Below are 26,049 nucleotides of genomic sequence, written 5' to 3'. Positions count from 1 at the left end.
AACTTGGAAATGTATTTAAGTACATAAATATATCACACAAATGTAGCTTTCAGGTATAAAGTTTCACACTAATTTGAACTAGGTCGTAGGATTCCATCTATGTTTACTGCGAAGAAACGGGAAACTTAACATTGCTTAAAACATTTTTTTTAAAACATAACTCAGATGGAGTCATATACACCTAACCCAAAAAGGCACTGCCTTCCAGCTATAACTGACCAACGGGCTTCAAGGTTTAAACCCAATAGTCGATACTCGAGTCTCAATGTTCCTCCCAAGAAAACCCATGCCAGAATTATTAGTGATAACAGAACAGTTAGCAAAAGACCAGAAAAACACCCAAAAATATCTTGCCCACAGAAACCATGAATAAGGAAGGGAAAATGCAGAGATTTGTGCATGGAAGTTTGAATGTCCCATCAGCCCTCAGTGAAGGCGTCAGAGTGAAGGGCGGCCTGGCTGACTTTATGCCCCCCAAGCACAGCTCCTGGGGCACAGCCCACATAGTTCCTACCCTAGGCAAAAAGAACTGGAACATATACAAGTGCTTCCTCCCTTGCGCAATTCACTAGGATAATTACTCTCTATTTGCTAGTAATGGAAGAGAGAGGCTTGTCGTGAGAGAAAACTAGCCTGAATTCAGTGTCTCCTCGTGACGCTACCTCTCTCTCTCATCTTTCCAGAAAGGCCTCCACACAACTGCTACCCCAACAAATACAGTGCTTGAGGCGGCATCTGAGAAATGATGTAGCCCCTAATAGTTTCAGTACGGATACTTTCTACAGCAGAATGAACAGGGGTACATATAAGATTTAGAAATATGTTAACTTCACTGGTCTCAATAAAAAGCTCTATTAAAAAAATTTAATAAGATTGCAATGTTTTAAGTCACTGATTTATTACAAAATGTCTTGGTCGAGCAATAATTCATTCCAGGTTTAAATTTGGTGATAAGCGAGAGACTAAAAGAAGTCATGGTTTTTAGAAACCAAACACTAGTTCACATGGCTGGCAAGGAAGTTACTGGCTTCTGTTTTATTCCTATTTGCTCCCTGAGGTGACCCTGGTGACTGACGGAAGGAAATCTTGGCTGACACTAGGAGAAGTGCAACGATCAGCACAGTGAGGGAGGGCACGCGCGCAGGAAGAAAGCAGAGTGGCGTGCAGGCATCAGGAGAAAGGACAGAGAGAGGACAATGCCCCGGACACTGGCCCTTGAGAGGAGCCCTCCCTCTGCAGATTTAGGGCCAGAAACAACAGCGTGGCGAAAGGCAGCACTAGGCATGGGTTTAGGGGAGACAAAGGGAGTGGAGAGCAAGGCCCCTCACACACCACTGCTCTGAACAGAGCTGCCTTGTGGTAAAGAGGGGGCAGAACCGGGAGAGGCGAGGCCACTTACTCGGCAGGCGCGCCTGGGCCTGCGAGGTGAGCACCAGCCCCTGAGGCAGCGCGCTCTGCCCCGCCGGGTGCGAGGGGGCCTGGGGCTGGGGCTGGGGCGGGCCTGGGGCGGAGGCCTGGGCAGTGGTCTGGGCCCGCAGTTTCGCAGGATGGGCTGGGCTAGGTGCTGTGCTGAAGGTCGAGGCGGGCTGGTGTCTCGGAGCACCGGTGGAAGCCTGAGAGGTCTGAAACGGGGCTGCTGCCGCTGCAATCAATAAGGTTTGTTTGTGCAAAGCTGTTAGAGGTTCTCAGTAATTTTAAAGAAATAAAACAAACATTATTTCATACCATGTCTCAAATGAGAAGCCCTCTCTAAAGAAAGGGAGGGGGGTGTCTCTAGAGTGAGAGAAATATAATTTTTTATCTGTTGTTAATTCATTTCACTTTGAGTTCATCAGCAGGCTACCCAGTACATTTCTGGAGTAAATGGAATGTTAGAAGTCAGCCCATTCAAACGTGAGTGTCAATTAGAAACCACCTCCTAACCACTCAGAGCACAGGCCCCGCCTGCACCCCAAGCTGTACAAAGACCTCTTGCAGCAAAGTAGTACTGTCTGGACATTTATGTAGATCTTAAAGAACCAAGTGGACTGACATCAAGGACCCTGCGGATTAGGGGTAGAACACTATCTTCATTACTTTTGCTGCCATGTAACCCTATCCTCCTTCACAGTAATGATCGGGTTATGTGTAAGTGGTGGCGCAAAACACAAGAGCAGACTTCCTCACAAGTTTCATAAACGACTTTGATGTGCATTTCCCTACACGAAAGAGAACATTTCTGCCAAAGGTACATCTTCATCGTCATATCAACAATGGCTCGACTAAGAGTAGAATGTCTTGTATAGGGAAAACATCCAGTTTAAAGAAATAAAAGAGCCCAACACTCACGGGCGAACTACACATGGTCTCTTCGGCAGAGCCAGAGCAGATAGTCCCACTCCTGCTCCTGCTCAGAGGAATGGTCACACGTCCAGAGGGGCAAGGAAAAGTGCGAGGAACTTCTTCCACAGAAACCCTTCATGACACCGAGAACACCCCACCACAGGAGGCATACCTTTTGCATCCGGATTTGCAGAGAACGTGGCGATCGGTGGCCGTCCTCGAACGTGGCCCTGTGGAGTGGCAGTGGCTGCGGCAGAGGTCGCTGTCCGGGGCGGGTGTGTGCTGGGGAAAGCCACAGTGCGACCCTCGGGCTTCTGGCCATACTGCACAGGCTGAAATAACCTAGACGCCATTTGTGCAAAGACACGAGCACGGCTGAGACTCGGGGTGCGGGTGCCTTGATGGGGCCCAGGGGGTGCGGGACCACTCAAGAGCAGTGAGGGGGTCCCACTCCCAGGGCAGTTTAAAGGGGGGTGGGGGAGTTTCTAACCACTGTGCAGAAGCTCACCATGTGTTCTGGGGAGGGGCTGACAACACTTAGGACACAAGAGTGGTACGTCTACTCTGATGCCTGGGTGATATGGGGGGAATATGATTTTAATTTTTAAGTTCCCATCAATGTGGATTAGAAACAATGCATCTAACACATAAGTCCAGGACACCACTGTTCAGATCGAGAGTAAAATGGGTGAGAAGTCAGCTTGCATGGTGAGGTCACAGGCAGCACAGGTAACAACAGCTGGTAAACCTGCAGAAGGGGAGCCACACCCGGCTGCCATTTCGGATTTTATCACAGTGCAACATGCTCTTTATATTCATTTTACTTGGAAAACTGTAATGGCAGGAATTCTATATTTTCAAAACCCCTGGGCAACGCAACAGGTGGAGATAGCCAGCAGAAATCCACTAAGTAAAGCCATCCAGCCCCAGGAGGAAGGCAGCTTTGCTGCCCCATCTGTGTATTTAACTGAGGGCTGCAGGCCCCGAGCACAGGCTAGGCAGATGAGGCGAAAGTGGTCGGTTGCAAGTCCCCCAGAGAAGTCATACACAGAAGAGGCAACAAGAATGGGCTGCCACTTTGCAGAATTGGCCCTTTTCTCTCTAAAACATCTATTTTCTTTCTCATTTTTAACCTGACCATAGGATTTTACATATTTCCAACCTGCTGGATTGAGCTTGTCTTGAATCATATGTTTTAATTTCATCATCTAACATGTTCTGCCCCCTACCCACCGCTAGCTTCATGGCACCCGCCAAATCATCGTTTCAGATGTCCTTTAGATGTCCCTCAGGCTGCGGTCAGGGTGGATGGAGCCCTCTGTCTGTCCTCAGGGCCCCAACACCACCCCACAGCACACGCTCTACCCTCGCTACTCGTGCGTCTGCCCGTGACAGCTGCCATCACACCACGCACCAGGTTTGATTCAGCCTGACCTCCCCCTCCCTGATCCCTTCCCCTTTCGGATCCCTCTCGAATCCCAACATTCCTTAAAGATGATAAAAGGGCCCTTCTTCATTGGGTGAGTGGCCATATCACCCTGGCCAGGAGGTGCAGAGTGCCCACAACTGCCGTTTATAATGAGCTACTCTCACAGAAACCAAGGACATCTGGGCGATCTCCAGGAGAAACACATACTAAATGAGATGCCTGGCCTTTCTCTTCACAAGCTGTGGCCCAGGTTCTCATGTGAAACTGAAACCCAATGGTCCCAGGTCTCCCCGAGGGACTGTGTGGCCAGGGCCCCTTGCAGTGAGGGGAAACGTCAGCCGGACCCCACGGTCCAGGGGCGGAATCATGACCAGCCAGGACCCAGCCAGAGCTCACGGTGAGCAGGAAGCAATGCTCCACACCACACACCTGCTGGGCTTCAGTCTGACGGCTGCAGGTCTGTTTGACGGGGGCGGTGCAGTGAACAGCTCCTCAATGAGTTTCCGAGTCACCTTTTTCTTACAAAGCAATTCCGCCTCATGGCGAGTCATTTTATTTTCTAAGCCAATTAGATCAAATATAGAAAGATCGGTTTCCTGAGTAGAAAAAGAAAACAAATTTGCTATATGAGGCAGTAGAAAAAGCACCTGACTAAGAAGCAAAGTATATTCCAACACGGGGAGACCAGGCCCTGTGTGGCCATCTCCCAAGAGGTGTCCCTGAAGACCTCACCTGTACCCCACTCTGGGGCTTGGGCAGGCTGCTGGACCTCCGTGTACCTTGGTTTCCCCATCTTTAAGATGGGAATGATGGCACTTGGTCGTCTCGAGTGGCAGTGGGAATGGAGACGGCAGCACTTAGAGGCAGACTAGACTCAGCAGAGGAGAGAGGGAAGAGTCTGGAAAACCCTGGTCTGGAAGCATGGAGATGCTAGACCTTGTTGAGAAGGGGGGTTAGGGGGAATGACCCAAGTGCACTAGTGCGAGTGGAGGTGGACGTGTGACACGTTGCTTGGTCAAGCGCCCTGGGGACGCCCATTCCTCAGGTAGGACACGCTGCCTGAGTCCCCAGCTGGGACAAACTCCCCCACGTGCCCAGCACACTACACCTGCGCTTCTCATGGACTTTAATGACACAAGTGTAACCTCACTCCCACTAGGATGACAAGAATCAGAGGATGGACAGCAGGTGCTGGTGAGGATGTGGAGAAAGTGAAACCTCCCACACCCTCACACACACTGAGGGGGATGTAAAATGGTGTCACCGCTGTGGAAACTGTGTGGCAGTTCATCCAAAGGTTAAACGTGGAGTCAACATATCATCCTGCAAAGCCAAGCCTAGACACATACCCAGGAGAAATGAAACCTACATCCACACAAAACATGTACATGAGTGTCCACAGCAGCATTACTCACAATGGCCAAAAAGTGGAAACAACCCAAACATCCATCATCTGATAAATGGATAAACAAAATGTAGTCTAGCCATATAATGGAATATTATTGAGTCTTAAAAAGGAAAAAAATTCTGACACCTGCTATAACACGGATGAACTGTGAAAATATCATGATCAGTGAAGTAGGTCAGACATGAAAGACCACATACTGTATGATTCCATTTATGAGAAATGCCGGAGTAGGCGCATCCAGAGACAGGAGCAGATGAGTGGCTGCCTGGGGCTGGCAGGAGGGAGGGAATGGAATTGACAGCTAATGTACGTGGATTTTCTCTTTGGGGTAAGGAAATGTTCTAGAATTAGTGGTGATGGCTGCACAACTCTGAATATACTAAAACCAAAAAACTGTACACTTTACAAGGGTGAGTTTTATGGTAATGAATTATCTCAATAAAGCTGTTTTTAAAATGAAAACACAACATGTGGGCCCAGCCTGGTGGCGTAGTGGTTAAGTTCACGTGCTCCGCTTCGGCAGCCAAGGGTTCACAGGTTTGGATCCCAGGCACGGACCTACACACCGCTTATCAAGCCATGCTGTGGCAGGCATCCCACATTAAAAAAAAGGAGAGGAAGATGGGAATGGATGTTAGCCCAGGGCCAATCTTCTTCACCAAAAAAAAAAAAAAAAAGCACAACATAAAAACTACTATCTGTGAAACATCTCCTATCTAATACCTTGAAGTAATCTGTCTCTGATTCATCTTTATTTTCCATGGCTCGATTTTTTTTAACTCCATGAAAAACACATCCCTATATTAACAGTGGTGATCACAGTGGTAGGAATAATACTAACCATGCTAACTCACTCACACAGCATTTACAAACTGCCCACCATCCAGGTCTTTCTCAGACCATTACACACATTAACTGGCTTACTCCTCACAACCTCCCTATGTGGTGAGGAAGCCAAGACAGGCTGGCCGCCCAGGGCCACATTGCTGGCAAGGCAGAGCCAGGACCTGCCCTGTCCTCGCCCAGCACATGCACAGCCTATCCAAGTCACAAAGCGGGTTCCCATTTCTTGGCACTGGCAAGACCCCAGGTCCCGGCCTTCTGAGCTGGCGCCTGCCCAGGAGAGACTGCAGCAGGAGCAGAGCGGCTGGGTGGGGGCTGCAGAGGGAAACCAGGCATGAGTCCACCTGCTGCCCAGTGGGGCCTGGGTAAGCTCTGTGGCTCCTCGAGTGGACACCGGAGCTGGTGGGTCAAACTTACAGAAAGGGAATGACAACCCCAGAGGGCATGGCCCCCAACCTCCGGCCCCTGACAAGATGCAACAAGTTCAGCATACTTGCGTTCCATATCACCCAAACTAACCCAATGTCTTCTCTTCTAAAAATTTTAGTTCTGTAAAAATAATTTTCATTACCAAAAAATCTAAACATAGAATGGTATACAAGTATATTTTTTTGGTTAAAAAGTAAACTTCCACCACCTAGGATAAGCTATATTTTAATAAATGTCTTTCCACACACACAAAAATGTCACTGATTGATAGATAGACAGGGAGAGAGGGAGGGAGACTCCCAAGGAGCAGGGATTTCGGCTATCTTGTTCACTGCAGTTCTTGTGACTAGGAAAATGCCAGCAGGCATTAGATAAGTATTTGCTAAACAAATGAGTGAAAACAATAAAAAATAACATGTACTGAGCTCTTGGGTGGCAGGTACAACATTTTAAGCTTCTTCCCATGGACTGTCTGTGTAACACACAGAGCAATGGGAAGTGCACGATTATCCCAGTTCCACAGAAGGGGGACACAGCCCAAAGCCCCCCAGTTAGTGCGTGAGGGGCATGTGGTGACCTTCAGGACAAGGGTTTGTTGAAACTGACCTCTCAGCAGTGGTGTATTGATAATGTGCTGGGAACAGACTTCGAGCAGAGACGCACCTTCCTGAATCCTCTCCTTACCTTCCAAGAGTCTCTGTCGAGTGCCTTCAGGATGAGGGAGGCCGAGCGGTACTGCAGCGGCCCTGCCGTGTAGGAGGACTCCGGGAGCCGGGGCTCCACCAGCCCAGGGTGGTTGCAGATCCGCTGCAGCCGCAGGAGGATGCTCAGCACGTCCACAAAGTGCCCGCTCTTCAGTGCTTCCTGGGTTCTGCTCTCGGGAAGAGACACGAGCATTAACATCGGTGTGTGTATATGCCAGCTGGGAATCCTCGCCGTCTACTTTGCTAACTCCAGAAACACACAACTGGCAAGTTCTCCCCAGATCTGGGTAATAAATTAGTTACATCAAAACACCCAAGTCTGAATTCCCCTCGAGGTGGTTATGATCCTCGGACTCACTCACGGCCCCTGTGAAACAGGAGAGGAAGCCCGAGAGCCGGGAGGGAGGGCCAGATGTGGGCGCAGCTCTCCCTGCCTCCCCTTCCAGTGGAAAGATGACATTTTAAAACAGCAGCAATGATGCATTTCAGCCCAACCGTGACAAGTACCATGAAGAAGTGGCGGGCACGTGCGCAGCTCAGGAGAAGGACACCTGACCCAGGAAGGGAAGGCACTCGAAGTGTAGAGTGCAAGCCCACCAGACAGAGCGAGTCCACCAGTCCCCTTTTGGAGGGATGCCGACTCTGACACCCACCAGACAGAGGGAGGCCACAAGTCCCCTCTCACGGGGGACACTGACCCTGACGTCCATCAGACAGAGCGAGTCCACCAAGCCCTCTCGGGGGGGGATGCCAACCTTGATGCCCATCAGACAGAGCGAGTCCACCAAGCCCTCTCGGGGCGGATGCCAACCCTAACGTCCACCAGACAGAGCGAGTCCACCAAGCCCTCTCAGGGGGACACTGACCTTGACGTCCATCAGAGCGAGTCCACTAGTCCCCCCTTGGGGGCGGGAGGGGACACGCTGACCCTAACACCCATCAGACAGCGTAAGTCTACCAAGCGCTCTGGGGGGGACGCCGACCCTGACACCCATCATACAGAGCTAGTCCACCAACCCCTCTTGTGGGGGAAGCCGACCCTAGCACCCTCAGACAGAGCGAGTCCACCAATCCCTCTCGGGGGGGACACCGGGCCCTGAGCCTGCAGCTCAAAGAAGCAGGCAGATACATAAATGTAACCATTGCACAACAGGCCAAAACAGCACAGGGGCGCTGCTGCGTGGGGTGCTCTGGAAAGTTCAAGTGGAGATCTCTGGGATGAGAGGGGCTGCCCTGAAGGGCAGTGGGAAGAGAACACAGCGAACCAAACAGGTGAGGCAGGACGGAGCTGGGGAGGCCGGGTGGAGAGGCTGGGCCGGCGGGTCTGCAGAGACTCAGGAGCAGAGGCGGTAGACTGGAGAGAAGATTGGAGAGACATGAGGAGGTGACAGAGAATGGCCAGGTTTCTAACTAAGCAGCTGAAAGCCTAGACGAGAACCAGGCTTGGGGGAGCCATCCTGGAGCACGTCTGCACACGCTAAGTCTGCAGTGTTCAAGGGACAGATAAGCTGCCACAGGAGGACGTGGTCAACTTGGACACCTGCAGAAAAGAGCAGAGCTGAGCAGGGAGCACCGCAGCAGGCTGAGTGTCCTGCAAGTCACCAGTCTTGCAGTTCAGCATAGGCAGTTCTCGGTGTGATGAAACGTGCCGTAGTGGAGACAGAGCAGGGGTGGAGATAAAGGAGTGGAGACAGGCATACCGACAGCTCTACCAGTTTGGCTCTGGAGAGCAGAAGCGGAGAGGGAAAGGGGAGGGTTCAAAGATGAGCGATATCTGTGCCCCAAGAGGGCTGGTACAAATGGCACACTTCAGAAAGGCTGAAAACAGGAGAAAGACCAAGAACACTGGAAATGGAGGTTCCTGAAGGGTGGGACTCAGAGCCCACTGCAGGGACTGGTCACAGAAATCAGGAGGAGGTGGCACAAACGCAGGCAGGTCTGCAGGGCTCTCTGGCAAGGAGGGAGGAGCCAAGGTCTGCTGAGAAGTGGGTGACCATGAGGTAGTAGGAAAATGTGACACAGTCACCTCACAGAGGAAGAGACAGCGCTGACCAGGAACAATGCTCAGAGCCCACTCAAAGGCCTCGAGACCATTATAGCAACGGGCAATGAGGCGTGCTTGGCAGCGCCCTAGAAAGTCAGTTATCAGGAGCTACTGTGGGGTCGGGCACAGGCATGCTCAACACCTCGCACTGACTTGAAAGGGGCGGGTAGCAAAAGGGACATGCACGTAAGAAGAGAGAGTCTCTTCCTGCCGCTCCATCAGGAGCAAATGCCACAGAACAGCCTAGGATCTACTATCACCAGTGGCTCCCAGATCCAGGAGCCTCTCCCACAGGCAGACGGACAGCGTCCCACACTCGGCAAGTGGGACTGACGTCCTCATCCTCAAGTGTAAACCACCCACGTCCCCTGACACACCACCAAAGAGCGATGGACCAGATGTCCTGAGAACACTGTGTCTTCTCAGTACTGGGCAGGTGCCCCTGACTCTACACGAGCCCCTTACATACTGGCGCGAGACCTGCCTCTACATAAGCCGCGATTCTCTCCACCGAAACTTACGCTTCATAAACTTGTTAGCATCTACTGAAAGATCCGACTGACACCCAAGCTTTAATAATATTGCAGTTTTCCTGTTCATGCATGCAGTTTCCCCAATGTTCAGGAAGGGTGTTTTGTCACTGGGAATGTTGTCAAGGGATGGAGTTTTTGACCAAAACAATCAACTGACTATAGCATCATCAATGCAGTTTGTCAAGGACTAAGAAATCATACAAGTGACTCTTAATGCATACTTACATTCTCTCCTAAAATCTTCGAAAAATAACCTACAAAGTAAGCACGAAATAACAGCCAAACCATTTCTTGAAGACTTAATATGTGCAGACACTATTCTGACAATTTTATATACAAAATGACATAATCATCACAACCCCACAATAACTACCCTCATTTCATATGAGGAGACGAAGAATAAAGAGTTTGTGCACAGCAACCCAGCCAGCCAGTGAAGGGGCTGGCCTTTACATTCATTTCCCTCCAGAACCCTGGTCCCTCCCAAACTGTCTGTGTCCAGGCCTCACACCACCACCCTCCAGAACCTCGGTCCCTCCCACTGTCTTGTGCCCCACGATGACTTGTATCTGCCGCCTCAGGCCAACTCACTAGGTCACCACAATCCTTCCCACAAGTAGCGGGAACACGTGAGCCAAGGTGAGCCAGGTGAGCAGTCTGTCCGTCACCTGACACAGAAATCTGGGAGCCTGCTCTGGAACGCTGAGACTCCTTTTAGGCCACTGAAGTTAAGTTTGTGGTGAAACTGGTGAGCGCTACATGTGATTTTTCTTGACTGCCCATGAGGAGACAGAGTGCGTATAATTACTGAGTAGAAATATATTTAAAACTTCAAAACTTTAATTCCATACGTTTAATATTTTTTTAATCTAAACTCAGAAAAATGGAGAGCATGATGGAAAGAGCCAAACAGGTCATGTGTGAGGATCAAAGGAACCCCACACTTTTAGGATACACATGTAGGTGCAGGTACCAAGCAGCAGCGTGTCCCTGGACAGACAGAAATTGTAGTGTCGGCAGCCGCCTGGTGTGGCACATTCACTCTAGGACATTGTGCCCCTACGTACATAGCATATGGCCTTCCTGCCAGCCCCAGCTTGCCTGAAGTCCTAGGTCCGATGTGTCGTTGTGAAAAGACAAGCTGGTCAATCAGAACGTGTCTCCTGTATCAATCTAAACTAAAACACTGCGAAACTAGTCCAGTGAATGAAGTGAGGGGGAATGGGACATCATGCTCCCCCTGGGCTAGCCATGCAGGAACAGAACCTCTGAGAAGACAAGCGGAGAGGGTCCAGAGAAACGACAGGTCCAAGGATGAGATGGCCCAGAACAAGCTTGAGAGAAGCAGAAACCTCCACAAGACCATGGAGCCCACAAGCCCGGCAAGAGTGCAGCACCCAGCTCCAGACATCTGTCCCCAGAAGGTACCTCTGCCCCTTAAGCCAGGGAGGGTGAGCAAAGGACATGCGAGATCCTGCCCTTACCCAGGCTGCAGAATGACGTCCTCATACAAGGCTTTCTGTCGATTAGAAAGGCGGCACTTCAAAACGTGCTCGTATTTCTTTGTCAGTTGCTTTTCTACATCTCTTTTAGTTCTCCTCAAAATAAATGGCTGTGTCACCTGAAAAAAAAGAAAATGATGCATTGTTTCCTTTCCAAAAATGGTGTCATTACACATTTACAGCCAGTCATATGTACTTCTTAACGACTTAACTGAAATCATAAGCCACACATACCCGATGTAATCGTATGACCACTTTATGGTAGTAGTCCTGGTTTTCCTCATTCGGGGCTTTCAGAGGGAAGTGCAGGTAGGGTCTGGAAATGCCTGGAATGAGGAAGTGCACCATGGTCCACAGCTCCAGGAAGGTGTTGTGCAGAGGTGCATCGATCAGAAGCAGACGCTGCTGACTGTACACAAAATGAGAGACAATATCTGAAATTCCAAATACATAAAGCTAGGTGCAGAATCGCTTTCTCGGAAGATGTTTAAGAAAAGGGACAACAGGGTCGGCCCCGTGGCTTAGCGGTTAAGTGCGCACGCTCTGCTACTGGCGGCCCGGGTTCGGATCCCGGGCGCGCACTGACGCACCGCTTGACCGGCCATGCTGAGGCCGCATCCCAGATACAGCAACTAGAAGGATGTGCAACTACGACATACAACTATCTACTGGGGCTTTGGGGAAGGAAAAAAAAAAAAAGGGAGGAGGATTGGCAATAGATGTTAGCTCAGAGCCGGTCTTGCTCAGCAAAAAGAGGAGGATTAGCATGGATGTTAGCTCAGGGCTGATCTTCCTCACACACACACACACAAAAAAAAAAAAGAAAAGGGACAACAACGCTTTTATGAAGCTAAGGTAAACGTACACAAGCCTTCAAGAAATGGACTTAATTAAATGAACGCTTAGGGTCTCTTCAGCCTGAGGTGCTATGACAAAGGTGAAGGGGAACTCTCTGTAGCTGAAAGGCAATTCTTTGTGAGTCTGTAATTATCTAAATTACTTCAAAAGAATCTTTATGGCAACAGCAACACAGAACACTCAATGGTGAAAGGCTAGCACACAATGCTTGGGTGGTAGGTCAGACCTCTGCAGGGTGAACACAGCTTCCCAGTGCCTCTCGGTCATGCCCTTCACGCGCTGCATCTCATCGATGACCAAGCACTTCCACCGCACCCGCGTGAAGGAGGCGTAGCCCTTAAAGAACTGCTTGTAGGATGTGATGCAGATGTTGAAGCTGTTGGGCTCGGTCCATTCCTGCAGCATATAAAATAAGGCCTCAACTGTCTTCTCATTTCTTCTTCTTTTGGAATAAATAATCTGGGGAATACTTTTGAGAGTTTTTGCCACTGAATTAGCCTGTTCCCATCCATAATCACTTTATTCATTTTTCTTAGTAACTTGCCTATTGCTGCACAGAAAATGGCTGAGTTTATATTTTTATGATCTTTTCCTCTAGGAGTCTAAAGCACTTGTGTAGACACACGAAGAAGCTGCCTTGGAGGCATTAACAATTGTCTTTGGAAATAAGATTATCAGAGTATCCTGAAGTGAGACTAGCTTTTATAGTACATAATCTGAGCAAGAGAAAAATGTATTCAAAAGATGACGGTAAATGTGAAGATCTATGTTGCCAAGTGACTGCATTATAAGCTTTTTAAAAACAAATTAATCCGAGTTTGCAAAAAGAAAGTATGTCTCAAGGTCCTCACCTCTCTAATACATACTACTCAATACAATAGAGTCCAGGGGCCAGCCCCATGGCTTAGCAGTTAAGTGCGCACGCTCTGCTGCTGGTGGCCCGGGTTCGGATCCCGGGCACGCACCGACGCACCTCTTGTCCGGCCATGCTGAGGCGGCATCCCACATACAGCAACTAAGGATGTGCAACTATGACATACAACTACCTACTGGGGCTTTGGGGAGAAAAAGAGAAAAAAGGAGGAGGATTGGCAATAGATGTTAGCTCAGGGCTGATCTTCCTCACACACACAAAAAAAATAGAGTCTAATGTTGAGACAGAATTTTATATTCGATGAAAACTTGTGATTTGTAATGTACTTTTACTTAGAATCTAGTACTAGAGACTACTGGGTGGAAAAAAGAAAAAGAGTCCAGATTTGTTCTTGAAGCTTATCTGTATGTTACAAATATTCCTAATAAACATTTCCCCGGGAATTATTTTACGGATTTATAGTTCAGAACTCAGGACTCATCACAACTTCTCGTTTACGCTTGTGATAGTCAACGGGCCTACAGTTAAAAAGAGCTGCAGCCTCTCCAGAGACCACTTAGTTCTGGAAGGAAATTCCCTCACTCTCTGGGAAGTGAAAATGAGCCCTCTGTGGAATGCGGCCATGTGCACCTGAAGCCCTCCTTGCAGGCAGTGACCAGCTTATCAAGTGTAGTCTGCTTTCAAGGGGCTCCAAATCTAGGAACATCTCAAAGGTCTGGAAACTCACAAATAGGTGATTTACAATAATTACACTAACAAGCATGTCTTAACATTCTGAAATTCATCTTCTGTAGAAATTAAGATGGTTTTCTTTTTAGTTTTATTTCATGTTTAAAATAAAATACCTGTCTCTTTGCTTTGAGTTCTCTATGGTTGCCAACATATAAGAGGGTTTTGAGCCCAGGACACCATCGCTTCAATTCGAGCTCCCACTTGAGTATGTTACAGCTTCTCACAATGACAAGATGAGGGCCCCAATTGCCTATAAAGGAAAGAAGATACAGAATTTCCCTCTTTAACTAAAACCATCCGTCAATCCAGGCACCCAGCGCTGTCTTGATCAGAGAAGCTTAATGGATATGTATGGGAATTCCCAGTACGTGACACTAAAGCAGACATCCAGGTGAGATGCATAGGCGTCCTGTCTACCTTGCAACCATGAGAATCGGGCAAGGCTCCTCCCCGGCTCCCACATCCTGCTTCCTCAGGACTCAAGACCTGACACACAGGAGGCACTCAGCAACGAGTTGCTGAATGAGTAATTACCAAATAAAATAAACATTTACTCAAAAACACGATGAATCCCACCGTGAGCATGGGGAAGAACGCTCATCTATAACAAATGATGCTCTGAAAGTGAAGACAGCCCGCAGACGGAGTGTTCAGACTCGGCGCCCTGAGGCCTTCTCGAGCCCACCCCGCAGTCGGCACTCCCGAAGCACAGGCAGGCTTATGGCTCTTATGGCTCGTGCTCATTGCAGGTTCCAACCTCTAGCCCCAAAACACCCAAACCATCCCCAAGTTATATGGCTGTAACTTCATTCTTCTGAAAAATAGGGTTTTTCAAATTATTAGAGTAATACACACCCAACAAATTGCAACCTCTCTGCTAAAATGAGATATAAACCAAGTTAAAACACAGAAATGGCAGACTTGGAAAAAACACCTACAGCACATACATCTCTGGCCATTACTGCTCATATGCAAAGCATTACTACCAATTCTTAACAAGAACCACCCAAGCAGAAAACGAACAAGGATGTGAACAGAAATTTCACAAGGCAAAACAAACAAGTAGACAATAAACTCTTTAAAAGGCACAACCTCAAGAGCAGGGAAATGCAAATCAACCCCAGATGCCATTTTCCCCCAATGAAAAACAAGACTAAAAAAAAAAACCTGCCATTTAACACACTGTTCCATTTTTGGAGAGAACAAAGCGTCTATATATATGTTTGTAAATATGTCTGTCTATATCTGGGCAGGACACACACTAGACTGCCCTGAGAGGTCACCACTGGGCACAGAAGCAAGTGGACAGGGCGAGATTGTTATTTTTTTACTTAAAAAAAAAAAACAAAACAGAGGCGGCCGGCCTGGTGGCATAGTGGTTAAGTTCGTGCGCTTTGCTTCGGCGGCCTGGGGTTCACAGGTTCGGATCCCAGGCAGGGACCTATGCACCGCTTATCAAGCCATGCTGTGACAGTGTCCCACATAAAGTGGAGGAAGATGAGCACGGATGTTAGCCCAGGGCCAGTCTTCCTCAGCAAAAAAAAGACGAGGATTGGCAACAGATGTTAGCTCAGGGCTAATTTTCCTCAAAAAAAGACAGAGTGGTGAGTTTGTGAGCAATCTTAATTTTGTGTGAATTTCTCAGAACTCCCTACAAGTCTCCTCCAGTGAGCCCCACGACTCTTGCAGAACTGGTGAACTCTGGTTTTCTGGTCACACGGTGATGAGGAACCCAAGGACACTGGACTGGGCCGCATGGGGTGGGGGACAGACAGGGGAATCATGTCCAAGGTGGGACACACTCAGTTTGAAGTGCCCGTGGTCCATCCAACTGGAGAAGCAGCATGAGCAGCACACTATCCTTCAAAGTACATCGGGACCTGCCCACTGCTCTTTCCTGGTGCCAGCCACTCACCCTCCCCTACAGAGGGAGCTTCCTGACGGCCAGCCTTCTACGTCTCTTCCCAGTACAAATTGTTTAGGCAACTCCTCAGACACCTGCACTAATGCAGATCCACACTGAGGAGCAGCCAGGCCCACATGCTGCCTGCAAGGCCCCCACCACAGCCAGCCTTGCCGACCTTCCTGGCCTTGAGCACTCCCACTGCTGCACCAGCCTCGGCGCTGTTCCATGGACACACCAGCTGCCCCTTCAGCCTCTGCATCCAAGGCCGCGTCTCCCTGGGTCCCCTGCTCCAGAGGGCCACAGCTTTCTCAGGCATCTGCTCACCTGCTATGCATGAGGCCTTCCTTGCTCCCCCCACCCCCCACACCTTGTCCTGCTAAGACTTCCCTTGAGGCATCTTATTCCAGACCCACTGTCCGCACCCAGTGAGGGCCTCCTGTGGGTGGGGGCTTGGTTCTATTCAGAGCTGCACCCTCAGTGCTGAGAACAGTGCCTGGAACAGGGTAGGCGCTAGCTAAGTACCTATGGAATGAATGATTCATTCATTTGTTCAAGTAATGAAATAAAATCCCCTATTTTTGGAAGGGTAGGCTGCTTCTAACTTTTCACTATTATAATATAGCAATGAACAGTTTTTTCACTTAATAGTAAGGGAAGGTGGTTTTTCCATCTTGAAATAACTGTATATATTAAAATCTGTTTTAAAGTGATGCATTTAAAACCCTGTGATGCTGGGTCAAAAAACAGAAACAAACTAATCCAAGAAAATAAGGACCCAGAAGTCAATCCGTTTGTGTTTAAAAACTGATTATGAGGGTCGGCCCAGGGGCGTAGTGGTTAAGTTTGCACATTCTGCCCCAGCAGCCCAGGGTTCGTGGGTTCGGAGCCCAGGCACAGACCTATCCACCACTCATCAAGCCATGCTGTGGCGGTGTCCCACATATAAAATAGAGGAGGATTGGCACAGATGTTAGCTCAGGGACCATCTTCCGCGCACACACACACAAAAAAACCTAATTATGAGATTAAGCTTTTCTTTTTTTTTTTTTGAGGAAGATTGGCCCTACACTAACATCTGTTGCCCATCTTCCTCTTTTTTTTTTTCTTTTTTCTCCCCGAACCCCCAGTACACAGTTGTGTGTCATAGTTGTAAAGTTGTAGCTCTTCTATGTGAGAAGCCACCTCAGCATGGCTTGATGATAAGTGAGTAGGTCCAACGCCAGGATCCGAACCAGCGAACTCCAGGCCCCTGAAGTGGAACACATGAACTTAACCACTACGCCGCCACCGGGCCAGCCGCTGATTAAGCTTTTTAAACAAAGGGCAAAGAAGAATGATTTACTAAAGATGCCAAGGTAACAGTGTAACAATTTGGAGAGAGAGGAGGAAGAAACTAGCCCTCAGCTGAAGGAATAATCACCACCCATCTTCGTACCTCCATCTCACAGGTCTACTGAATTTCCTGTTTCCATCCAACCTACACCAGAGTGCTAACACCCTCCTAATTTAAACAGTCCCCTCCTTCCTTCCGAAACCCCAACATCAGAGAAAGACAACGTGTTCATTTTTCTCTGTGGCTACTGAGGAGCCTACTTAAGTCTGGATTGGAACGTAAGGTTCAACAACTCATCCCAAGGTGCTTTTCGGACATTTTCTTTGCAAAAGGAAGACTATAAGACCTTGTCCTCCGTTAGAGACACAAGGTGCACATTCTTCTACAGCCCCTGCAGGTGCAGAGTTGGGGGTGAGGTGGGCACCTGAACCACAGGCAGAGCAGACGCAGCGAGTAGGGGCTGATCCCTGAACATCCCGACATGGAAACCTGGACCAATGATGTTCAAGTTGAAAGAGTCAAGGGGTGAGGAAGCATTTGGGGTGGAGGGCACAGCCTGCCGAAGAGGCAGTGGGCACTCTGTCTCTCCGCTGCTGTTCAGCTGCCGAGCCCTCACATGGCACTAGGCAGCTCCCTAAGGAACCCAAGCAGCAGAGCAGAAGCACCACTGGGCGGCAGGATCCAGCAGGAGAGACAGGAGGGGCAGGCGTCATAGGAGCACAAGGAAGACAGGAGTGGGCCATGGCAGCACACTACCGATTATGCCACAAAGGACGCATACCAACCAGCCCGTGGCCAGCACTTGGTGACAGCCCAGGCACTGGCTCGTGCCAATGCAGAAGAAACACAGAGGCTATGCCATCTGCTCAGCTGTCCACATACTCATTGGCAGTGGAACACCGAAAGTCACAAAGCCTGGTCACCGCCGGGTGGATCTCATATTAGATTAGATTCTGAGTTACTCAATCTAGTAACGGTGCACAAATTTTATGTCTGTTCACGCAACAAGTACTTCTAAGCCCTGTTCTCTCAAGTCCTGGACCAGAGCACAGAGCAAAGGAGCAGAGAAGAACGGCCACTCCCCACCCTCATGCCAGATGCACTGCCTACCATTCAGTCTTAGTAAATACATACTATTCAAAAAACAACAAGCTCTTACCTTCATTACAAGCTAGGTGGGCAAAAAAAGCAATGATCTGCACTGTTTTACCAAGCCCAGCTTCGTCTGCCAATATGCCATTGAGATTCTTCCGGTAGAGTTTGGCTAGCCAGTCCAGGCCGATTTTCTGGTAATCTCTGAGCACACCATACAACAGAGATGGGGCGTTCAACTTCACCTGCAGTAACAGACAGGCCAAATAAGCACTTCTTCTCAAAGTGCTTATTAGAACTTTTTCTCCAAAGTGAAGTCAAATCAGTCATACAATAAGCCTACTGGAAAGCCACAAAAAAATGATCTAGAGATAATAGGAAAAGAAAGATCAATAATTGCTTTTTCTGACAACTTCTTCAGTTAGGGATAAAGAGATTATTTGGAGGTAGGAAGCCTCTCTGCCTCACAAAGACACTGTCCCACAAAGAAGTGCAGCACCTCGGGGGCCAGCCTGGTGGCAGAGCGGTTAAGTGCACACACTCTGCTTCAGGCCGGGGTTCAAGGCTTCAGATCCCAGGCACGCACCGACGCACCTCTTGTCAAGCCATGCTGTGGCGGCATCCCATATAGAGGAAGATGAGCATGGATGTTAGCCCAGGGCCAATCTTCCTCAGCAAAAAGAGGAAGACTGGCAACAGATGTTAGCTCAGGGCTAATCTTTCTCACCAAAAAAAAAAAAAAGAAGAAAAAGAAAACATCACAGTAATTGGACTGGCATCCCGTAACATACACCCTAAGGATAAAAGGAATTGTGGGGTGGGGGGGAACAGCGACAAAAAAAAAGTGTAGCGCCTCACCGCGGTACTGATCCGAGCACTGCCCTTGGGCAGGACAGCTTCGGCCACAGCAGTCACCTCCACGATGTCCTTTGTGTGTGGTTTCCCGATATTCATTCTCTCTGCAGCTTTAAACTGGTCCATGATGAACAGCGAGTCTATGAGAACCACATCCTTCCGGCTCTCCCGGTCACCCGGGCAGTCCTCCATGTCTGTGAATGAAGCAAAAACGGTATTTGCGGGATCTGCAGCTGCTGAGATAGTTTTATGAGCTTGCTTAACATTAAAAAAAAAAAAGGAAACAAGTTGACAGAATCCAAATACTTCAAATACAGAAATAAGCAGTAATTTTTTTGTTTTTAGTCCTCTTTATATACCTAACAATGCTATCCAGACAAATGAGTACAAACTCTTATGAAAGTGTCAAATGTAGGACCACTCCGGACAGCTCTCAGGTGACACTGGACAACGTCTTTGCAGCGATTAGGAGTTGGTATTACCAAGAGATTTATGGGCATCTAAAGGTTTAGTGACCGCCCTCCACCAACAAGAAAGGAAGAATTCGAAGCACCTCCAAGTTCAGGAGACGCTGCAGCGTGGTGTCCTGAAAGCCCCTGGCCTGCCCCAGAACTCCTTCCCAGCCCCTCCCTCACCTCCCTGCGCACAGGCATCTCTGTCTAATAATCAGAACAAGCAGCACGAAAACAAGAAAAAGTGGAAACTTTTTTCGGTGTAGTTTGTGTATCTCTTTGGAATGTCTAATGAAAATAAACTCCTTAAAACTGTTTTTCTTTCATTAGACTAAAAGAAAATGAAGATAATTTTTAAATTCTGTTGTAAGCATCCTTCCTCTGTCAGTATCTTGGCTTTTGTTTTTACAGCTGAATTCTTTAAAGATGCTAAAACAGACCTTCTTCTTCGCTCGTCTCCTCACTGTCGGGTTTAGGTTGGGGCCACTGGAAATTCGGCAGAAAGGCACCTTCGTACAACTTCATCAAATCAATTAAGGGCAATTCCGCTGGAAAGAATTGCAGGAAGAAAGGTGGTTATTTTACACCACTGATGTCAGGTGGGAAGAAAACACGCCAGGAGGGCCGCAGGAAGGGCAAGGCCCTTTCACACATATTCCTTTTCCTGGCTTTACATAATTCCTTGGGAAAAGCATATTATTTTCTAAAAGTACATTTATTTTTTTCAAAAACTAATGACTGCCCATTACTGATACAAGGTCTAAAATATTTTCTTTGTAAAGATGAGAATCTTTGAAATGAAATGAAGAAACTCAATTTTTATTCATAAAAGAAGAAATATTTCTGAAATAATCTAATAAATGTACAGTTAGACCTACAGAATAATACATACTACTACTGATGGAAAACAATTGGTGGATATGATACATAAAAATGTAAAACTTCAAATAAAATCAAACAAAATAAAACAGAAAAAATGTTCAAAAAGTGTGATGAAAGATTTATGCTTTCTGTATATGGAGCTCACCCTAACTGATTAAAAAACCCACCCCACTAAAGCCTCAGTCACAATGGGCAAAGGATATGGAGCTGTGTCACACACAAAACACTATAAAGGCTCATAACGTATTTTTTAACTGAGCATCTCTAGACATCAGTTAGCGCACCATTTGTCCTCTATCAAATTAGCAACCATCCTAAACATCAGTGTGTTGGAAGAGTAGAATGAATGAGACACTCTCAAACACAGAAGGTAATGGGATCAACTGGCTTCATTTTTCAGGAAACCAGGATGGAAAGCTAAAGAGCTTTAAAATTTCACACCCTCTGACCTCAGTACTTCCCACTTCCATGAGCCTGTCCAGAGGAGCAATCAGAAACTCAGACTCAGATTTATGTTCAAACACAGCTCCGCACGGTGTCAGCTGTAATCTAGGGAAAGCACTGTAACTGAGCTGCATACTTGTGATGATGTGAACTTTTCTACATGTGTATTATACGTCAATAAAGTTTGTGGCCAAAATAACAAATGCCACACTGAAGTAGCCCAAAAGAACAATATCAAAGGCACTGTTCATCTAAGACTAATAAGAATCCAGTGATTTCATCTGCTCCTGATTTAAAATACCCATCATACTGGCTTGATGGGCAGATACGTGATGAAGCCAAGTGAAATCAACTGTATGATCTAGGTGGCAGGTATGTGGGTGTTCCTGATGAGGTCCTTTCAAATTTTCTGTATGTCGGAATGTTTTCACAACAAAATGCTGGAGTATATACATATACATCATATAATGGCTATCTAACTAGAAAAAATCAGAAGAAACAACTGAAAAATGACTACAATAATAAGATAATTCAGTAAGGTGTCCTGGAACAAACTTAATACACAGAAATCAATAGGCTTCACATATATAAACCACTTAGAAGAGATACTGGGAGAAAAGACTCCATTCAGACAGAAATTAAATACTTAGAATTAAACTTTTTATTTTTTAAAGATTTTATTTATTTATTTTTTCCCCCAAAGCCCCAGTAGATAGTTGTCTGTCATAGCTGCACATCCTTCCAGTTGCTGTATGTGGGACACGGCCTCAGCATGGCCGGAGGAGTGGCGCATCGGCGCGCACCCGGGATCCGAACCCGGGCCACCAGCAGCGGAGCACGCGCGCTTAACCACTAAGCCACAGGGCCGGCCCAGAATTAAAACTTTTTAAAATGCACAACATCTACATGAAGAGAATGCTAAAAGGCTCCTGAGAGCCTTTAGAGGCATAAGAGGAGACCTCAACGAGAACAAGCATGCTCTGTGAATGGATAAAGACTCAGCATCACAGACATCACCTCCTGGTGGTCACAGCCTGGTCAGTCCCCTCCCACGCTGGCCAGGGCTAGCCTAGGTGACTGCTAGATGATGTGAAATGACAGGGAGTGGTTTGCAAGACTCAGCTGTAAGAGCCTGGGGAGCTCTGGGGAGAACGGCCACCATGCCACAATGCCACGTGGATGCTCAAACAGCACCACAGAGAAGTCCCTGTGCAAGGAACTGGGCTTGCCTACCAACAGCCTGCCAGCAAGCAAGGCAAGCCCACGTGGAAGGGAAGCCAAGCCTTCTGACGACAGCATCTTCAAGAGACCCGAGCCAGAACCACCCAGCCAGGCGGCTTCCAATTCCCGGCCGACAGAAAGAGGGAGACGCGCTACAGCACTAAGTCGATACAAACCCTAACAAGTCAAGGATGCACACTGTGGTCAGAAAGCTACCCCAACAACAATTCCAAAAACAAGTGTAACTAACAGGCTAAGAGAAGAAGTGAATGGACACTGGATTTGAACCAAGCAATTAGGACTAACCAACACAACATACTGCCTCTCTGGGTGAAAATGTTGCCTCTCAAATCAAGAACAAGCCCAAGGCGTCCACCATCCGCACCTCTAATTCTACGCTTTACAGCAAGTAATAGAAGTACCAGGATTACAAAAGAAAAACTCATTCTTCAGAGATGAAGAGACTGTATACACAGAATTGATCAAGAGTACAGCAAAGTTGCTGGATATAAGATCAATAAATAAAAATCAACTGCATTTCTACATACTAGCAATAAATTTTAAATGCAATTTTAAAAAACATACCACTTACTTCAACTTCAAGAAATATAATGTATCTAGAAATAAATCTAACAAAAAATATGCCATCATAACATTTTACTGAAAGCTGTTTAAGAAGACCTAAGCAAATGGAGGTGTATTTTGATCACAGATTTGAAAAGCTCAACTTCACAAAGGTACAATTCTCACTGAACACCCATTAACTCAACTAAATTCGAATCAAAATTCCCAACTGCTTTTCTGTGAAATTAGATGAGCTGATTCTGAGGTGTATCTGCAATAGGCCCAAAGTAGTCAAGACTCTTCTAAAAAAGAACTAGGTAGAAGGACTTATCTAACCAGATCTCAAGAATTATTATAAAGCCAGAGTAATTAAGAGAGTGTGGTATTGATACAAACTGACCAATAAAACAATAAAGGGCCCGGAGAGAGCCATGCATATCCGGAAACTTCACTGACTTGTGTCTGAGCTAGCATTGAATATCAGTGAGGAAAGACAGGCTTTTCACATGTCACTGGGACAATGACTTATCCTTTGGGGAAAAAAAGAAAGTGCATTTATTTCACACTACAGATAAGAGCAATTCTTGATGGACTAAAGACATCGATATGAGAATAAAAATAAAAATTTTTAGATGATACAGAAGACATCCTTATGACCTTGAGGTAAAAAGGATTTTTTTTAATGAGATTGATAAATTCAACTACACTAAAATTAAGAACACCTCTTCATCAAAAGGTATCATAAAGAGGGGCCAGCCCAGTGGCGTAGTGGTTAAGTCTGCGCGCTCTGCTTCGGCGGCCCGGGATTCGCAGGTTCGTATCCCGGGTGTGGACCTACGCACCACTCATCAAGCCACGCTGTAACAGTGTCCCATTTAAAGTAGAGGAAGATGGGCACAGATGTTAACCCAGGGCCAATCTTCCTCAGCAAAAAAAAAAAAGGTACCATAAATAGAATGAAGACACACCATGAGCTAGAAAAACGTTACTGCACCACATATGATGGACAAAGGATCATGTCCAGGATAAAAAAAGAACACTAAGAGTCAACAAGGAAAAGAAAACCCAAAACCAAAACAGCAAAGACAGAAGAGGAAACCCATGAAAAGATGCTGCACCTCATCAGTTATCAGAGAAACGCATCCACAACCACAAAGGGACGCCATTTCCCATCCACCAGACTGGCAAAGATGTTCTAGACAGAGAACATCAGGGGCTCCCGAGACGTGGAACTTGGTACGACACTCTAACCAGAATTTGGCCTGACTGAGTAAAGCTGACCACGTGTGTGCACGCCGTCCAACCACGCCCATATGCACGGGGAAACACCAGCAATCACGGCAGCCTCGTTTGTCAGGGCAAACACAGGGAAACAACCCACATGCCCACCAACAGCACAATCAATCATCTGTGACCGTTCACCCATGCAGCACTGTTCAGCGGTGAGAATTAATGAATTCACAGCAAGACACAACCATGCGGACAAAACACGGGAGCAGAAGAGCTGAGTGAACAAAGCAAGTGGCTGAACCCACAGCATGATTCCGTGTATATGAAGTTCCCTCAGTGCAAGCGAAGCGCTATTTTCACTACTATACATAGGTGACAGGAAAACAATAGAACCGAGGGAACGATAAAGGCAAGATCCAGCATGGGAGTCACCTCCCAGAGCAAAGAGGCGGCGGGAATGGGCACACGGGCACTCAAGCGTTCTCTCTCACACTGGACAGTGTGGCAGGTTACACTGGCGCTGAATGGATCTTACACGTCTTTCACAGGTTCTTTTCTACGTATCCTATACTGAACAAAGCATTTCCGCAGGACACTCGGAGCCTACCTTCTTTGGCTAAATTAGACAGTTCTGTGCGGTGATCCACAACCCCTTCATTTGCTTCTTCCTCTTCAATTGTCTCCTCCTCATCTTCCACTGAAATGGTTATCATCAAACATCAGTGAGGTAGACTTTACTTCCTACTCTCTTCAATTATTCATGAAACACTACAAGGCTTCCAAATTGTTTCACACAGCTATTAAAGAAGTTAAAACTAAGCCTTTTAATTTATCAGATTAAATGTGGAAATGACAGTTTATTAAGTGAGCAGGAACCTGGGGACCACACTCTCTCTTCCCTCTCAGGGTGTGAAATACAGCCTAGTTTTCACTACACAACAGACCTACTCAGGCCAAAACATCGAGTGAGGTGAAACCTCTAGTCCACCTGCTGAGCCCTGCTGCAGAAAAACCCACAAGCATGCTGTTTGGCATCACTATGAATTTGTCATTGCCTATTTCGAAGAGGCCCCGGCTGCCGCCCAGCTTACCGTTCCCTCAGCCCGGCTCCTGTCCTGCGCAACTATCATCTCAAACCAGCTTCAGTCCTGCACCCGGTGCCACCCTCCCAACAGAAACCGGGCTCTTGGCAGAGAAGAGAGTCTACCAGCGCCAGCAGCAGAACTCCGCCTGTCTATGGGCCACCTCTCCAACTGAGCATAAGCCCTGGCTGCCTGGGGCCTTGCCAGGAAAACTGCACCTTCTCTCACGCCAGCCTCAGCCCCTCTCAGCTGGCTCCTTCCCATCACCACTTACTGCCTCTCCTCCCTTACAAACAAACGCGCACACACACACAGTCCTACACTCTCTCTCCTCCACAGTCCAACTCCTCATTTCTTCACTGCAAACCCCCCACTGCCCAACAAGGCACCCGGCCCCCAACGACACAAGTCACTGGGCCACCAGGGTCTCTGGTCAAGGCTGTACTAGACACGCTGGCAGCATTGAGTGAGCACTCCACTTGTGACTTCAGAGGGCCCTGCAAACAACAAAAAGACACCAGGAGGACAGACCTTCATCATCAGTTAAAGATGTGCTAGCTTTTCTTTTTCTTCCAGATATTCCCGAATCCTGAAACACAGAATAAAAATCACAAACATGAGATCTTAAAACCCAGAATGGAAAACCAAAGCAGAAATGTCTGTTTAACATGCACCTAGGAGGACAGCAGTGAGCCTGTGACAAGCATGCTGGCCTTCGTCTGCCTCCAGTCACAGGAAAGGCTCTGGGTAGTGTCCACAGGCTGTGTAAATCCACAGTCACTGCTGGATTTACACTGAAGATTCAGCTGCATCGTCCCCAATCGCCAAATTAATACCCCACGTGAGCCTAAAGCTATCAAGAACCAGCTTTTTCCCCAAAGAAGACTGATTTTAAAATGAAAGGGAATAATAATTATTTATAATCTGCAAGTTTCTCCAGATAAAAACAAGTAACTCCATTTTATCAGACATTATATTTTTTTTACATTGCTTCCATTCTCTTACACAGTGCAGTAACAGTCCTGAACTTACCAGAAAATTTTCCGGTAATGTATCAAGTCCCCTAGATCTCGACTCTTTTCCTGAAGAGACAGGTAACATGATTTGTGTTTTCACTAAAGCTGTGGAGAAGGTGACATTCTTCACAAGTGTCAAGGGCACCGCTGCCTGTCTAGGCCACACCCTGCTAACCTCTCCTCTATGTGAGGAAAAGACAGTAAAAGCGAATTCCACCTGCTTCCTTCTGGTAACCAAGGGCAGCAGCACAGCACCAGCCCGCGCCTCTATACCCACAAAGTGCACTGGTGGCT

General features: G+C 47.5%; 1 protein-coding gene across 21 annotated transcripts in view; it reads right to left on the bottom strand.

Annotated features, from left to right (window-relative positions):
- The window catches only part of EP400 (E1A binding protein p400), a 126,298-nt gene that overhangs the window by 61,145 nt on the left and 39,104 nt on the right, over positions 1-26,049 (bottom strand). For 15 of the 21 annotated variants that reach the window (XR_015549835.1, XR_015549834.1, XM_087423518.1 and 12 more), the window contains 14 exons: positions 25,772-25,860; positions 25,271-25,328; positions 24,265-24,354; positions 19,757-19,864; positions 18,868-19,058; positions 18,077-18,254; positions 13,792-13,928; positions 12,299-12,468; positions 11,449-11,623; positions 11,197-11,333; positions 7,116-7,302; positions 4,181-4,347; positions 2,495-2,664; positions 1,400-1,642 (listed from right to left, as the gene is read on the bottom strand). Coding sequence is in view for 19 of the 21 variants with exons in the window: in XM_087423518.1 (XP_087279644.1) it covers positions 1,400-1,642; positions 2,495-2,664; positions 4,181-4,347; positions 7,116-7,302; positions 11,197-11,333; positions 11,449-11,623; positions 12,299-12,468; positions 13,792-13,928; positions 18,077-18,254; positions 18,868-19,058; positions 19,757-19,864; positions 24,265-24,354; positions 25,271-25,328; positions 25,772-25,860 (2,100 nt within the window). In the remaining 2 variants the exon portion in view is untranslated. The remainder of the gene's footprint in view (positions 1-1,399; positions 1,643-2,494; positions 2,665-4,180; positions 4,348-7,115; positions 7,303-11,196; positions 11,334-11,448; positions 11,624-12,298; positions 12,469-13,791; positions 13,929-18,076; positions 18,255-18,867; positions 19,059-19,756; positions 19,865-24,264; positions 24,355-25,270; positions 25,329-25,771; positions 25,861-26,049) is intronic. The other 6 variants (XM_087423505.1, XM_087423506.1, XM_087423520.1 and 3 more) reach the window with 3 other exon arrangements.

The sequence above is a fragment of the Ceratotherium simum genome, chromosome 35 (assembly GCF_057802395.1).
Source record: "Ceratotherium simum simum isolate JZ-2026a chromosome 35, ASM5780239v1, whole genome shotgun sequence".
NCBI classification, from domain to species: domain Eukaryota; kingdom Metazoa; phylum Chordata; class Mammalia; order Perissodactyla; family Rhinocerotidae; genus Ceratotherium; species Ceratotherium simum.
Note: the sequence above shows the minus strand (reverse complement) of the source record. Positions and strands in the feature narration are given on the sequence as shown.